At 36.7% G+C, this 15,244-nt stretch overlaps 1 protein-coding gene across 1 annotated transcript in view; it reads left to right on the forward strand.

Moving 5' to 3' along the window:
- ITPR3 (inositol 1,4,5-trisphosphate receptor type 3) overlaps positions 1-15,244 on the forward strand; it is a 107,949-nt gene that overhangs the window by 63,392 nt on the left and 29,313 nt on the right. The window contains exons 25-35 of the mRNA XM_015815519.1: positions 18-183; positions 1,421-1,585; positions 1,980-2,048; positions 5,613-5,738; positions 5,988-6,110; positions 7,948-8,148; positions 9,934-10,185; positions 10,947-11,072; positions 12,461-12,586; positions 13,334-13,454; positions 14,536-14,720. Coding sequence (XP_015671005.1) covers positions 18-183; positions 1,421-1,585; positions 1,980-2,048; positions 5,613-5,738; positions 5,988-6,110; positions 7,948-8,148; positions 9,934-10,185; positions 10,947-11,072; positions 12,461-12,586; positions 13,334-13,454; positions 14,536-14,720 — 1,660 coding nt within the window. The remainder of the gene's footprint in view (positions 1-17; positions 184-1,420; positions 1,586-1,979; positions 2,049-5,612; positions 5,739-5,987; positions 6,111-7,947; positions 8,149-9,933; positions 10,186-10,946; positions 11,073-12,460; positions 12,587-13,333; positions 13,455-14,535; positions 14,721-15,244) is intronic.

Below are 15,244 nucleotides of genomic sequence, written 5' to 3' on the forward strand. Positions count from 1 at the left end.
TTCTCTTTGGGCTACAGGAAAACAAGCAGTATGTTAGAAGTGGATGATGAAGGAGGACGTATGTTTCTCCGGGTACTAATCCATCTGACAATGCATGATTATCCACCTCTTGTCTCAGGCTCTCTTCAGCTTCTCTTTAAACATTTCAGCCAGCGTCAAGAGGTCATGCACACCTTTAAGCAGGTAAATGCTCAATGTAACTCTCAGTGGTGGGAATATTTTGCAGTTCTGTAAATCCTTTCCCCTTAGAGTTCCTTCTCAGTGGAACAAATTTACATGATGTGTTCATTTTTGCTTCAGTGTTGAACATGCCGCCTCTCTTTGGGCCTACTTACGATTTATGGAACTTAGAAAATGCTATTTTTTAAATCTATTTTGAGAAGTTTGGTATACTAGAAGCTATCAGTATGCCAAGGGGATACCAATAGTGTTCCACGATGCATGTTAAAAATATCAAAACTGCTGGACCCAGCCTATTTCAAATGGTAAATGAAGGAATTATCTATATTTATCACACTGTTGATGTGTTGGCACTAACTATATAAAACCAGTGGTTATTTTTCTAGAGGTATTGTGTCAGTGCACTGATGATTTACCTAGGTCGGGAATGAAACATCTGCAAGAAAACCATCAAGCTCAAAGAGTACCATGGATCCCACACGGCAGAGAAATTATGATGATGATTTTATTTTATTATATTTTATTATTATTTTATTTTTTATTTTATTTTATTATTTTATTTTATTTTATTTTATTATTTTATTTTATTTTATTTTATTTTATTTTATTTTATTTTATTTTATTATTTTATTTTATTTTATTTTATTTTATTTTATTTTATTTTATTTTATTTTATTTTATTTTATTTTATTTTATTATTTTATTTTTTTATTATTATTTTATTTTATTATTTTTTTAAATTTGTATGCCATGCATCTCACTGTCATGTGAGGAACAAAGTTCTATGAGCTGGTCTTAATCCCTAATACTGCTCCATTGGTTTCAACCCTCTACTTGTTTCAACCCTATTCATGGTTAGACGTAAAAAGAAGCTGTATGCTTCTTCAGGTGGATGCTATATTTTTTCACCTTTTGCCAAATCCACAAAAGTTAGGATGACAATGTTGGGGCTGTGACTGGAGCTACTGCATGTCAGGAAGCAATGTGGCTTCTTTCTTTATTTCTGAAGTAATTTCTTTGTGGATCAGAAACATTTCTAGGTTATCTTCAGAAAAAGAAATGTATCCCCAGTCTTACAGTAAATTCCATCAGACCTTATGAGAAAGACAAATGAATCATAAGCCTTCACCTTGTATCCCTTTATGTTGGCCAGAATCATAAGCCTTCACCTTGTATCCCTTTATGTTGGCCAGAAGCATACACAGAATGAGCTGATGTTCTTTATGGTAACTTCAATCAGGTCCAGCTACTTATCTCTGCTCAAGATGTTGAGAACTACAAAGTGATCAAGTCAGAGTTGGACAAACTTCGTACGATGGTGGAAAAGTCGGAACTCTGGGTGGAAAAGAAGGGTAACTCCAAGGGAGAAAATGGACAAGAAGGAGAGAAGAAAGAGAAAAAAGAGGTAAATTCACACCAGTTACAAGGCAGGGAACACAAAAGTACATATTTGGCCAGTTATGAATCTCTGATGACTATCTAAACAGATCATAGAATAATATCCTAAACTTATCAAGAATAGTGGGAAGAAACCCAATGGGGGAAATCATCATTATTATTAAATAACAACAGCTTTGATAGACTATGCAGAGTGAGGTAAGTGGAAGATGCTCAATTCCATCAACTTAAACCCAGTTTATTATCTTGTAGAATAGCAGATTTATTTTTAAAGTTGGCCTAGTTTTTGGTAATTGAATAGTAACAGGACAGCTCATGGAAAATGAACCAAGGTGGATTTCCTCTCTTTCAACTGATATGTAGCCATCTAAATTCTCTTTATCTTCCTTTCATCCTCACAGCGTACTACAGATGAGGAACCCGGGACCCCTGGAGAAAAAAGCAGTGAGAACTATCAGCTCATAAAAGGGGTAAGCAGTTATATCTGATACTCTCACTAGACAAAATGTTGGAAAATATTGCTGACTCAAGCATATGGGGGATGAAGAAGATTTGTTAACAAAAGCAAATGCAACACACTACAGAACAGGAGAGCTTTTTAATGTTATATAGTCCCAGGATACATGTGTGTTGCCTGTGCCTTTGGCTGAGAAATATATAAAGACTAAAATCTTTATTTTTGAATGTAGTTATAAGATGTATAAGCCACTTGTTATTCACAAGAGATCCCGGAGCATTGTACATAACTCAAAGAGACAAAATAATAACAAAACACTATTACTGTTCAGCCAGTGAAGTACATAAAGAAACTCAGAGCTTTCTTTGCAGGAGTATGAATACGTTGAATTTATACTGAAAATGAAATAAAATCAGGATTAATCTAGTGCAAGTGTGATGAAGCTGTGATACCAGAGCCAAGGGCTATCTGTGAGAGAAGATTCTCCTTTATAAATTCTCAGGGCTTCTCCTTTTCTTAGTCCTTGGAAAAGAACTTCAGTGTTCATGAAAGGAATTCCTGCTCTAACTTCTTTCATTTACAGTTGTTGGAGTTTGACCATTGAGAAGCACAATTAGTCTGCATGTAAATTAACAGAATGTGAAATATTCCGTGCAACTCAGAACTTGATTTAAGTAGGCATTTCCAAACAGACAGCTCAAAGCACTCCCAGTCAAAAGACATTATGCAGCTATATTGTCTATTCCACCAATTCTTCCTTAATTGATTTTTGGATTGGGTGAAAGAAAGAAGATGGAAGCAGTGGTGAGAAAACACAGATGACTTACAAGTGAAAAACAACATCATTTGGAGTGCTGTAAAATTCAGTGAACTGAAGCAGAACAATTGCATGATAAAAATCTCATTTTGAAGCATTTTGTATTACAAAGCTGCTGAAGCTACTTTCTCACCTTAGCTCTCCTACATGCAGTTGAAGACAAAAATAAATTACCAAACACGATTGTCATACATTGTTCCATCACCAATCTGCAAGATAGGAGTAAATAATATGGTGGGTTGTTCTCAGCTCCAGGTTATGTTGTGAATGGTGTCTAATATGCTGACCAGCACTTAAACGATTGCTGCAAATTGTCCAAAACTTGACTTGCCAAACTGGGACTACATGATACCAGTGGACCATAAGCTACTCCTCCAAGCCACTGGCTCTCCAACATACAATATGGAAAATCTGCTTTTGCTTCAATAGGGCACATTTTAAGGGTTATTTTATTGTTTTACCCCAAATAAGAATCATGTTTGAAGGAATATAAATCCTTTGCTATTCTCCTTGTGGATTCCTGTTGTGCCTGATTCTAGTTATATTAAAATCTTGGATCTGGCCATTGATGATTCTTAACATTTCTCTCTTCCATCTCAGAAGACATCTATCAATGCATTTCATTATGAATGACAAAAAAAAGAAAGAAAGAAAGAGAGAGAGAGAGAGAGAGAGAGAGAGAGAGAGAGAGAGAGAGAGAGAATAAATTAGATGGTTCTTTTGGTACCTTTTAAAAAACTCTGTCTCATCCTCCTTGTTTCTCCCTGTTTCTGTTTCAGTCCCTTCTATTCTACTTCTGTCCACAGCATTTCATGTTGCGGAGATATTATATAGAGTTATTTTAGGGCTCCATTCCACTTATTTTTCTTCCTGTTGGTTTGTTTTGGTTGTGAATATTTGTGCATTGTTTCACATCTGCTGATATTTAATAGTATTCTTTTGGCTGCATAAGCACAAGCAGAACAATTATAAAAAGGATTAGATGGAAGAATAAAAGTGCCATTCCACTGCAACACGATAGATACTGCAACACGATAGATGGTATTTATGAATCAGCAACCAACCAGACAGGATTGCTGTAGGAATAAAATAGTGGTAAAATGACTTTCTGTCCCTAAAATTTGAGGTAAACATATATAAATAAGGAGCTGTCCATCAGTTTCCTGTGGTATTGTAGCCACTGTGAAGAAACCAGAATCCCCCAGTTTGGCTATTATTTGAGGACATCTTATACTGCTTCTCTAAAGGTTGAGGTGTTTTTTTTAAAAAAAATAACTATTGAACAGTATAATTAAAAAGATAAAAACTGATTCAAACTGAAATAATAAAAGAGTAAAAAAGGAAAAAATAGAAAATGCAGAAAAGGGAAAATAGAAAGACAAATAGAAAAGAATGAAAAAATAACAGTAAAGAAAAAGAAAAGAAATATATAAAGAAACGATTTCCCCCTTCATTATAACAAGGATAAACTATTTTAGTAACCTTAAAATATGCCACAAATGATCTCTTCTTCCCATAGCTCATCCATAAACAAATCCTTAAAGCCTCATCTGTCAGTCTTGGTCAGCAAATGTTCACTAAGGGTTACCAGAGATAAAACCGATCTATTTTAAACTTGATCTAATAAACTAACCTTATATTCCTTCCATAAAGTCCTTGAATTTGATTTCTTTTTATTTTTTCTTTGTCTCTTCTCATAAAATCTTTCAAAAGTTTAAAGGTCACTTTTGTAAATCCATTTTTTTTGTAGAAAAATTATCCAAATCACTCTTTTGGTTTATTATTTGTATAACCAATGTTGCATCTTTTTCCATACCTTTCCTGTATCTTGTCATTTTAAAATACACTTTCAAATCAGTCTCAGTCTTATCCTTATTCCTCTTCTATAACATCTCTTAAATAATCTACCAGTAATGACAGATACTCTTAAGATTATCTTCTGGGTCGATTGTTCATAAATATACTTCAGAACATTTAATATTAAGCTATTTTTCTTCATTCTGTATTAATAAATGAAATTTCAGTTTCCTTTAATTACAATGTTTTTCCTTCTGGTTCCCTCTAGTGTTTAATCTTCAAAGTTACATCCTATCATTGTTTTTTTTAAGAATACAAAAAAATTGTCCCACAGGAAGGGTTCTTATATTTAATTTCACAATCTTATTTCAAATCCATCTTGACCCTTATTCTGTCTATATAAACTTAAATATAAGGCTGTTATACATATACATATACATATACATATACATATACATATACATATACATATACATATACATATACATATACATATACATATACATATATATATAATAGGTGTGTGTGTGTGCGTATGTGTATAGGTATAGGTATGCATGTGTGTGTGTGTGTGTGTGCATACGTACACACGCACACACACACACACACACCTATACCTATACCTATACCTACACCTATACATAACACCCTTAAACTTGTATTTAAAACTTCTTTCTCTAAGGATTGAAGGGACTCACTGGTCTTATAAAACATATCTCTACAAAGGTTGTTAACAATTGAAAGGCAATTAAGAAGCAGTTTCCAAAAGTGGTTAAGAAACAAGGCTTTGTATCCATATATATGGATACACACACATACACACACACGTGTGACTGCCAATCTCTGCTGTAATACTGTCCTCGCTCCTTCAGGGATGTCTACTTTAACCTCCTCACCTCCTCAAGTGTGGAGTATATTTCTCTTATCCCCTCTTTCATTAGGTGTTTTCTTTACTTTCTCCAGATTCTGGAGCGACTAAATAAAATGTGTGGTGTTGGTGAGCAGATGCGAAAAAAACAGCAGCGTTTGCTGAAAAATTTGGATGCTCACAAAGTGATGCTGGATCTGTTGCAAATCCCTTATGAGAAGGTAGGAAGAAGAGGCTGGAAGACGGGCACTTGATTGGAATACCAGAAGGTGGTGGCTCTTAGGTTCTTATTGGATAATAAATTTATTTTAAAGGCATTAATCAGGGAATTGTCTAGTCCAATCTTCCTTAAAAACAGTAATTATATATCTAAATCTTTCCTTATTTCCATTTTCTTGAAAGCTTCCAAAGAAGGAATTTGTGCAGTTTTTCTAGGCAACTGACTTTCTTTTGTTCTAAACATATTGCAGGGTGATGCCAAAATGTTGGAGATTTTAAGATTAACCCACCAGTTCCTACAGAAATTTTGTGCGGGCAACCAAGAAAATCAGACCCTTCTGCATAAGCATCTCAACTTGTTCCTTACTACTGGGGTAAGAAAGAAGGGACAAGTAAAAGAAGGTGGAAGTGTCCCAAAAATCCCAATGTGTTGAAAAAGTTGAATTCTGATAGTTCTCCAATTTCTGCTCAAATTAACTTGTGTAGTATTTGTAATAAATATAATAGCTTCATTGCTTCAAATGATTTATAAGGCCAAATAGGGCTGTTATGTGATTCACATAACCGGTTGAAAAGGGCAACAGATTTTGCTTCCCATCTGCTGCTTAGGGGCCCAATCATAATTCCTACATCCATGTCTTTTTCAGAGTTGCTCTAGCTATTGCAGCTGTCACCATGGCCCACTAGCTTATAGGAAAGCAGTTGGCAGCACTCCTAAGACTTTGCTTTCCAAACTCTGATGCTCTCCATTGCTCAGCAAGGCTTTCTGAATAAAATTGTGTCAAAGAATTTTTGTCTCGGTGGCAAACAATGTTTAAAATTTAAATTAGTTGCTCTCTGCAGATGCTGCCCATAAGGACCTCTATTATAATAGCTTTTTCTGAGAAAAGTTCCCCTTCTCAGAATAGCAAATAGGACATTAACATGTCCTAAAAAATACTGAGGTTGCTATTACAACCTCAAGTGGTAGCAAACACATTTGAAAGGGTTGTAGTGAATGAAGATGATGGAGATGGCCAATAGGTCCAGCTTAGGTGGCACAATATTTTATATTAACCCTAAAGCCAAATTAATATGAACTTTTTTTCAACCAAGCCATTGTGAAGAATACAGTTGTTTTTGAAATATGAATTGCATTTTTTTCCATTAAATGTTTGAATTCCTTCTAGGGTGAACCCTTTGACCATGTCTGTTGAAAACAGATAGTATAATATCTTGCTATTTTGAGGTGGGAAATATATAAAAATACAAAACAAGCCCTTAAATAGGCATATCCATTTAATAAGATGCCAGCCTAATGTGGTAGTCCAGACAGGAAGTGTGACCAGATGTACTTATTATATTTAATGTAAGATTGCATTGGGAGACAGTATTCCTTGCGCCTCAGCGGAAGTGTCATTGGACAATGCTGGCTCTTCTTGGCAAAGAACGAGAAATGAGCACCCCACCCTAGAGTTGGAAATGACTGGACAGGGGAAACTTTTACCTTTTACATTAGGAGAATCTTGCAAGCCTGAAAGTGCTTTTTCTCCCTCCTCACTTTTTACAACCCAAGAAATTAGGGAGGGTCTCTTCTGAGATGTTTCCCCTTTTGTGGCTAAGCTGCTTCTTGCCTGACCATTCCTCTGGCTGTGGCTGTTTCCCCTGTCTCCGAGGTCATTCCCCCACACAAACAAAGAAAATTCCACTCAGTGGAATGATATGGACCCTTCCTGATCTAAGATAAGGTGGCTGCTTTATTTTCCACCTTCTATTTTATTCTCACCACATTTTAAGATTGCATCTGACCAAGGTAATCAGAAGGGATTGGAAATTGGGGTTTTCCTGAGAGTTGATACTAGATAGGCAGATAAATAATAAAAAAAGATTATTAGGATTAATGTTAGTGCATAAGCTCTTTTGAGCCAAATGCTCCAATCAATTTTAAATAATGTACTGAGAGGGCAAGTGTCAAAAATGGATGAATTTAAGACAAAAATATGAATTATTTGGATTAAATGTCATTAAAAATAACTTTATTTAATGTTCATCATATTATTACTTCCATGTATTTAATGGTTTGTACTTTCTCTCATGTTAAAAACTACAGTTCGCTAGCAAATTCTGGAGGGTCTGTGGAAGCTCTTCCAAATGTTTTATAAAATGTATGTGATCTACAGGTTACACATCGGGTTTCGATACATATGAATGATAACAATTGTTTCTTGACAGCTTTTGGAGGCAGAGACAATGCAGCACATCTTTCTGAACAATTATCAGCTGTGCTCTGAGATCAGTGAAGGGGTGCTACAACATTTCATCCATTGTCTGGCTACACATGGGCGCCATGTTCAGTATCTTGATTTCCTTCACACTATCATCAAGGCTGAGGGCAAGTACATTAAGAAATGCCAGGACATGATCATGACTGAGGTGAGATTCAAGGTCTCTGGGAAAGGGTAGAAAAAAGGAACAGGATAAAATGCATGGAAAGAGACTAGGAAGTGTTTACACATAAATAGGGGGTAGAGCCATTGTACATTAGCAGAGGAAACCAAGTAATGTTAAATGTAATCTGGTAACAGGTCCTGAGAAATTACAGAGGTGAAGTTCTGATTTGAACTACTATCCCCATTCCTACTTTAAGAACTTCAGGAAATATTTGTTCCTCACAAACCTCTTCCTTAACGTTCTCAAAACAAGAAATATAAAGTATTAAGATAGTACAAAAAATGAGCCTTGGAAAAATAACATATACAAGGCAGCCTGTCTGATCTTTTCAAAATAATGAGGTGTGAAGTCTTCCTCCAAATATCTGTCAAGCTTTAATAATGAAGGGTTGAACACTGGTGAACTTAAAGTTATGGTCATCCAAACCAGGAGTTGATTTATTAAAGCAATTTAGCAGCTTGACAGTGTAGTACAGGGGTCTTCAAACTTGGCTGAGGAATTCTGGGAGTTGAAGTCCACAAGTCATAAAAGGGCCAAGTTTGAAGACCCCTGGTGTAGTATTTATTTAATGCAACCATTTCTCTTTCAATTTTGTAATGACTATACTTACTCTGTACATTCCTGTATATAAAACAGTTGCCAAATTATGTAACACAAACAGCTGTAATACTGACTGTATGGGGAACAAAGGATAGCTATTAGTTAGTGCAACAGATGCCACAGCCAGATGTTCAAATATACCCATTTCCCATCCTTTCTATTCTTGTTTGCTGTTTTGTAACCATCTTCATAGATTTTTACTAGAAGGCTCATTTGATCTCAGCTTGAATAGCCAATGGTCAGGGATGATGGTGATTGTGGTGGAAAAGATGCAGAGCCAGGTTGGCGATACCTCTATTAAGCAGTATAGTAATGTATAATAGCCATTCAAATGCCATCCTCTAATTCAGTGTTTTTCAAACTTGGCAGCTTTAAGATCTGTAGACTTCAATTTCCAGAGTTTACCAGCCAGCAAATTAAAATTGCCAAGTACGAAAAAATGAAAAGACCGTAGACTTAGGTTATGTGGTATGGTTTACTCTTCCCACTGCCAGAGGAAATACAAATTTGCATTGGGATTTTTTTAAACCTACAAATTGGAAGAGTATTTGTTGCATAACAATTCTGTCATATTTTAATGCCAAGATATAGTTTTATTTATTTGACAGTGTTTGTATACTGCCCCCATACAATGGAATTCAGGAGAAAATAATATTCTAGAAGGATACAGATATACTGCACCTGGAGCCAAACAAGCAAGAATCACATGCCACTAAGGGTATTTCAGTCCTAGGAGCTTCAGACTGTACTGTCTTAAAAAATAAGGGACAGGAGAAAAAAATATTCAATATAGGAAGATTTGTTAGTAGATTTGTTCTCTATGTATTATGAGTAAACTCTTTAATTCTATTATGATATTACAGAAAAGGTGGTAGGACCTAGCTGACTTTGACTGATCCTGAAAAAGTTAATCATTGTTGTACCTGGCTAGTATTTGAATGGAGTACCCTCGGGGAAATATTCAGGGCTATGCATTAGATTGAAAGAATATTCTAAAAGGATGTAATGGTGAATTCTTGCCAAGACAATAACATGGATGTAATCACTAGGGATTGAGCTCAACTCAGTGAGCAGGATATGGCACGTGAGAAGTAGACTGGAGAGAGCCAAAGATATTTAAGCAGCAGTCTTGTTCTTTTGCTTAGATGCCTTGTCCCTTTGCTGTAGATTACCAATGCTGGGGATGATGTTGTGGTGTTCTATAATGACAAGACCTCCCTAGCCAACATGTTGGAGATGATGACAGCAGCTCGGGATGGGATAGAGGAGAACAGTCCCCTCATGTACCATATCTCTTTGGTGGATTTGCTGGCTGCCTGTGCTGAAGGCAAAAATGTATACACAGAAATCAAGTGCACATCTCTACTTCCTTTGGAGGATGTGGTACGAGTAGTCACTCACGAAGACTGTATTACTGAGGTAATGTAAGGATGCACTATAGATGTCATCTATGGCTGACAAATAGCTTTATAGTTATATGATTCTGGTTTTCTATCCTTACGTATGTGATGAGGCCAGCCTCTATATGAAGAAAATGTGTTTTCTAGATAACATGTCACCTATGCTTGTGAAAAACAGATAGATTTGCTCAAAGTAAGGAAACAGTGAGCTGTAAAGACTGGTCAGATTTAGAAAAGTCCTGTTCAGTTACCACTGGGCAACTTTATAGCCAGTAATTATAAGAACGTAAGAGTATAAATACGTAATAGTAAGATCTCTCTATTGACTCACATAATTCTATCTCTTTGAAGAATTTAAGGGTATTGTAGGATTAGGCTTGCAATTAAGCTGTCCAGTATTTTCCTTACCAGAGGGGTCACCAGAGATATATGAATCATGATGATTATGGAATTATTTTTCAGCCTTATCTTCAGGGGCTTTTTACAAGAATAAAATGGATTTACTTCCTTGATATCCTGTCACTTTTCAGAAAAAAGCAGGGTGTCAGATTGACGATGGTTTTATGAACTGTTACTTGGTCAAATCCCTTTTTTCCTTTGATTTTTACAGTTGTAGATAATTTTCTCAAGAACATAAATGGTGCTAATAAAGAGGAAAGGGCTATCCCCTCGGCTTCCCCCCCTCCCCCCAAAAAAGTGATGACTGTGGAGGAGCTTTGGTTCTATTCTTGCAACATGCCCTGTCTTTAAATCCTTGCCTCTTTTACTCTGGTCTTTCAGGTGAAAATTGCATATGTCAATTTTGTCAATCATTGCTATGTAGACACAGAGGTGGAGATGAAGGAGATCTATACCAGCAATCACATCTGGACACTGTTTGAGAACTTCACCCTTGACATGGCTAGGGTAAGTGTTGAAAAAATCCTTTGGGCCCTAATATGTGGACAGATAGCTACATAAATTGATGCCTCCACTTTCTCCGAATTGGTGCCATCAAAACATATACAAAGAATATCAGTCTGGGGAAACTTGAACTAGTTTAATAAATTAATGAAAAGAGCTTCCTACATAACACCTGACTGGTCTCTGAAATTCAGTGCTAAAAGTGCTTGGTTGCCCATCAACAAAAATAGATTCAGCCACTTTCATTAGTGATTCCTTAGTGATCCTTAAAGGTTAATTAGGACTAAATGTCATTAATCATAATCATAAACATTAAGATTGTGATTCATTATAACTAACCATAACCAAAAGCATGAAAAAAGGAGACACCAGCTTCAGCTTTGGGAGTGGATACCAGTTGCAGGGAGCAGTGGTGGGCAAGGCACTCATCTCTTGTCTCATCTCTTGCTTGTGAGTATCCCAGAAGTATCTAGTTGGCCACGCTTAAGTAGGTAATTATCTGAGTCAGAAGGAGTGTTCTTATATTTATGTAAAAATGCAAAAAAGCTCCTACATTATAATCCATTGAACGCCAAATATTTTGGTTATACTTTCCATTAGGTACCCTGAGATGATGAAGTGAGTTGTGGCTCATGAAAGCTTGTGCCTTAAAAAAAAAAGTAGTCTAAAAAAGGAGTTATCAGAGTCCTGATTTTTTTCCCACCACAGGCTAACATGGGTTTTCCTCCTACAGTGAAACAAAGCAATGCTCTCCGGTTAAGTGTACACTTTTACAAAGAGGTTAGCCATGACAACTAGCTATTCTAATGCAGTAAACCTTTGAATATTAAATTTTGAAGCCTACCTGCACAGTTGCCATTATGATGCTTGTGAAATCCCTCTGGATTGCTGACTCTCTGCTGTTGGATAATGGAATGCTGAGTTCAAGAACTCAGCTTTTCATACGTTCAGTATGCCAGAGGTCAGAATGCCATTCTTTGAACAAGGTAATGTTTTATTATATTGTCCTATTAGGATCACAGATTACACACATTTGTTCCTGCTTGGTAGAAGGCACAGCCCTGGGAACTCTCTGCCAAGGTTTGCCTTCAGAGAGGATTGATGCCATTCAGTAGGCAAAAGTTTCTCTGGCCTCCTGTACTCATTGCACTGCGGAACTGTTCAGATGTCTGAATGAACTAATCCATGGTTAAGATTTGTAAAATTGTGAACTGCAAAAACTCATCTCTGCCAACAAATGATTAGGGTGCATGAAAGGCAATTCTGTCATACCCACAGCCTCCCCCTGCAGCATGGGACTAATGGTAGGACAGAGCTGCTGTCAGGATTTTTTAGATGGTAATTAGGAGATGCCTAATGTTGTTCAAATTTTGTTTTAATTCCACCTTCAGGTGTGCAAGAAACGTGAAAAGCGCTTGTCAGATTCTGCCTTGGAGAAATATGTGCTGACGGTGGTGCTGGATACTATCAATGCATTCTTCAGCTCCCCTTTCTCTGAGAATAGCACTTCCTTACAGGTACAATTGAAACCTTACAATGGTTGAATCTATTTTCCATTTCCTTTTGTAAACAAGAATAATTGCTTGAAATATAATAGGATGCGGCCACTCCTGACAACTCCGAGAAATGACATCTGTCGACAATACTACATTGCTATAAGTTTATTTTTTGATGAAAAAAAGAACCCGAGAAGCAGAATAGTCTTCGCATTCACTAATATAGAGACTTTTTAAATCTTTTGATCTTAGTTTTAGAACAATAATTTGTAACTGAGTTGATCCTGAACTCAGTTTAAACTGCTAGTTTAACAGTTGTCACTCTTAAGATGTTATTAGATGATAAAACAGGGTGGGTGAGAGGGTGAATCCACAACTGGATACCTCAGTTTCCTTGTTTTTAAGTAACTCTAGCTAATTAGATCAATACAAAAAGAGTTAATCTTTTCCCTTGTGCCATTTTTCCCATCCAGGTTTTGTCTTTCTTGTGAATGCCATTAGTGACTTTGAGAGACCAATAGAGAAGAATATTTTGATTGGGACAAATTAATTGCCACCAGTTAACTGTCCCAGAGTGGGGCAAAGTATTAATTGCCTAAACATTATTTCAGATCCGAGTCATGTCCCATGTCACAACTGCATTTTTTTAATGTAGGCATTCCAGTTGTGGGTCTTGTAGACTTACCTCTTTGCACCCTGGGTGGAGCTGCAATGGAAATAAAAGCAGGATTTCAGCAGAGGTCCTTAAATGTTTCTTCTCCCTTTCAGACACACCAGACTATTGTGGTGCAGCTCCTCCAATCTACCATGAGACTCCTGGAATGTTCTTGGCTGCAGCAGCAGCAAAAGAGCTCAGTGGAAACTTGTATTCGCACATTGGCTATGGTTGGTAAGGAGCAATACCTAAACATCCCTTTGGAACGAAGGAGGGCAGACTTAAGACATGCAGGATCTATCTGAGATCTACCAGCAGAAGCTGCTTCAAAAGGCACACACTTTTGATTACAGAATTAATTCATTTACACCAAGTTCTCACCTTCTTGTTCAGAGGTCCCCAACCTTTTGGACACCAGGGACCGGTTCCGTGGAGAGGTTTTTCCACGGATGGGAGGGGTCGTGGTTTTATGTACTGCCTGCATCCCGCAAATGGGGCTTTGCTTGTTTGCGCAGACTGATTTCTGGCATGCTGCAGCCCGGTGCCGGTCCATGGACCATGGGTTGGGGACCCCTGTTCTAGTTCTTTTCATTTCAGCTGTATAAAATGGGGAGTAGGAGTTATTTTATGGTTGCCATTATAAAACAAATTAACAAGCACTGTAGACATCAAAAGTTCCTTGAATGGGTGGCATATAAATTTTAATCAAGAACTAAATTATAAGGAAAGCAAACCAAATGCTTTGACCATCCTTAAATAATACAGTTTTGTGGATTATGTATTATTTGGATTTGCTTTTTTGACCAACACAGGAACTGAAAAATTCTCATGACTGCTGTTTAACGTAGTGTTTAATTGTGTAACTTTCCACAATGAGAGTTTATTTTTATTTATCTTTGGACAGATGAGAATCACAGCGATATGGAAGGAAGGATCAATTCTTTCCTCCCTGGTTATGATTTCAGTGATCTTTCTCCCACTTTCCCCAACTTTGATCAAAAAGCAGCTTTCATTTTTACTAATGCTTTTTTTTTCTAAAAAAATGTCTGCAGATGTGGCAGGAAGATTCAACAGAATTAGGACAAGTGAGGAAAGAATTGCAAATTCCTACATTATACAACAGGTTAAAAATGGCGAGAATTCTCTGAGTATGTAATTAACACCATGTACAATACGATCTTTATTTTTGGGATGTGATCTTTATTTTATATAGTTTGGTGGAATGACCAAGGTTACTGTTTGAACCCAGTATCATCCTTGTCATCAGTGCTGTACTTAAAATGCTTTCCTCAATATAAATGTTTTGTTCTTTCAGCTAAAAGTCGGTCCATTGCCTTACCCATGGATTTGGATGCCCATGCCAGCTCCTTGTTAAACAGCAGTTCGATTAGCAATGCCCAAAGGAATGCTTCCAACTATAAGACAGCATCACGTACTTTCCCTCGAGTTTCAGCTACAACCAATCAGTGGGACTACAAGAACATCATTGAGAAGTTGCAGGTACAAACTCATAACTGGTTTTGAGGGACCACTATATGCTTGTCTCTTCATCAAGCATATCTCAAAAAGAAGAATTTAAATGATCCTCTGGAGTAACTCAAATTCTGTACTTCTGTACTCCAGAAGCTTGGATAATTTGTGTATATTCCTCAGGAATTTGGGTTGCAATGTGCTGGAGCGCTGATTGGTTGATGGTGTTCCTATTGCTTGGATTGACATTTTATCATTGTATTATTTATGGTTGTGTGTTAGTGTATATATATTGTAGTTTTGCATTTTTGTTGTTAGGCTTTGTTTCTGCTTTTTTTTAAAGTTAGTGGTTCTTAATCTGTGGTCCACGGATCCCTAAGGGGGCTGCAATGTCCTCACAGAGGGTCTGCAAAAGCTTGAAGAAATGTTATTATTTAAATCTTGATTGAAGTCTTGGTGGTCTGTGGCCATAAAAGGTATTTAAAGGGGGTCTGTGGTGAAGAACCAGTTGAGAACCATGGTTTTAAGCCTTTCAGAATATCTTGGTTGAGTTG

Source organism: Protobothrops mucrosquamatus, unplaced genomic scaffold, assembly GCF_001527695.2.
Source record: "Protobothrops mucrosquamatus isolate PMUCROS unplaced genomic scaffold, P.Mucros_1.0 scaffold346, whole genome shotgun sequence".
Taxonomy (NCBI): Eukaryota; Metazoa; Chordata; class Lepidosauria; order Squamata; family Viperidae; genus Protobothrops; species Protobothrops mucrosquamatus.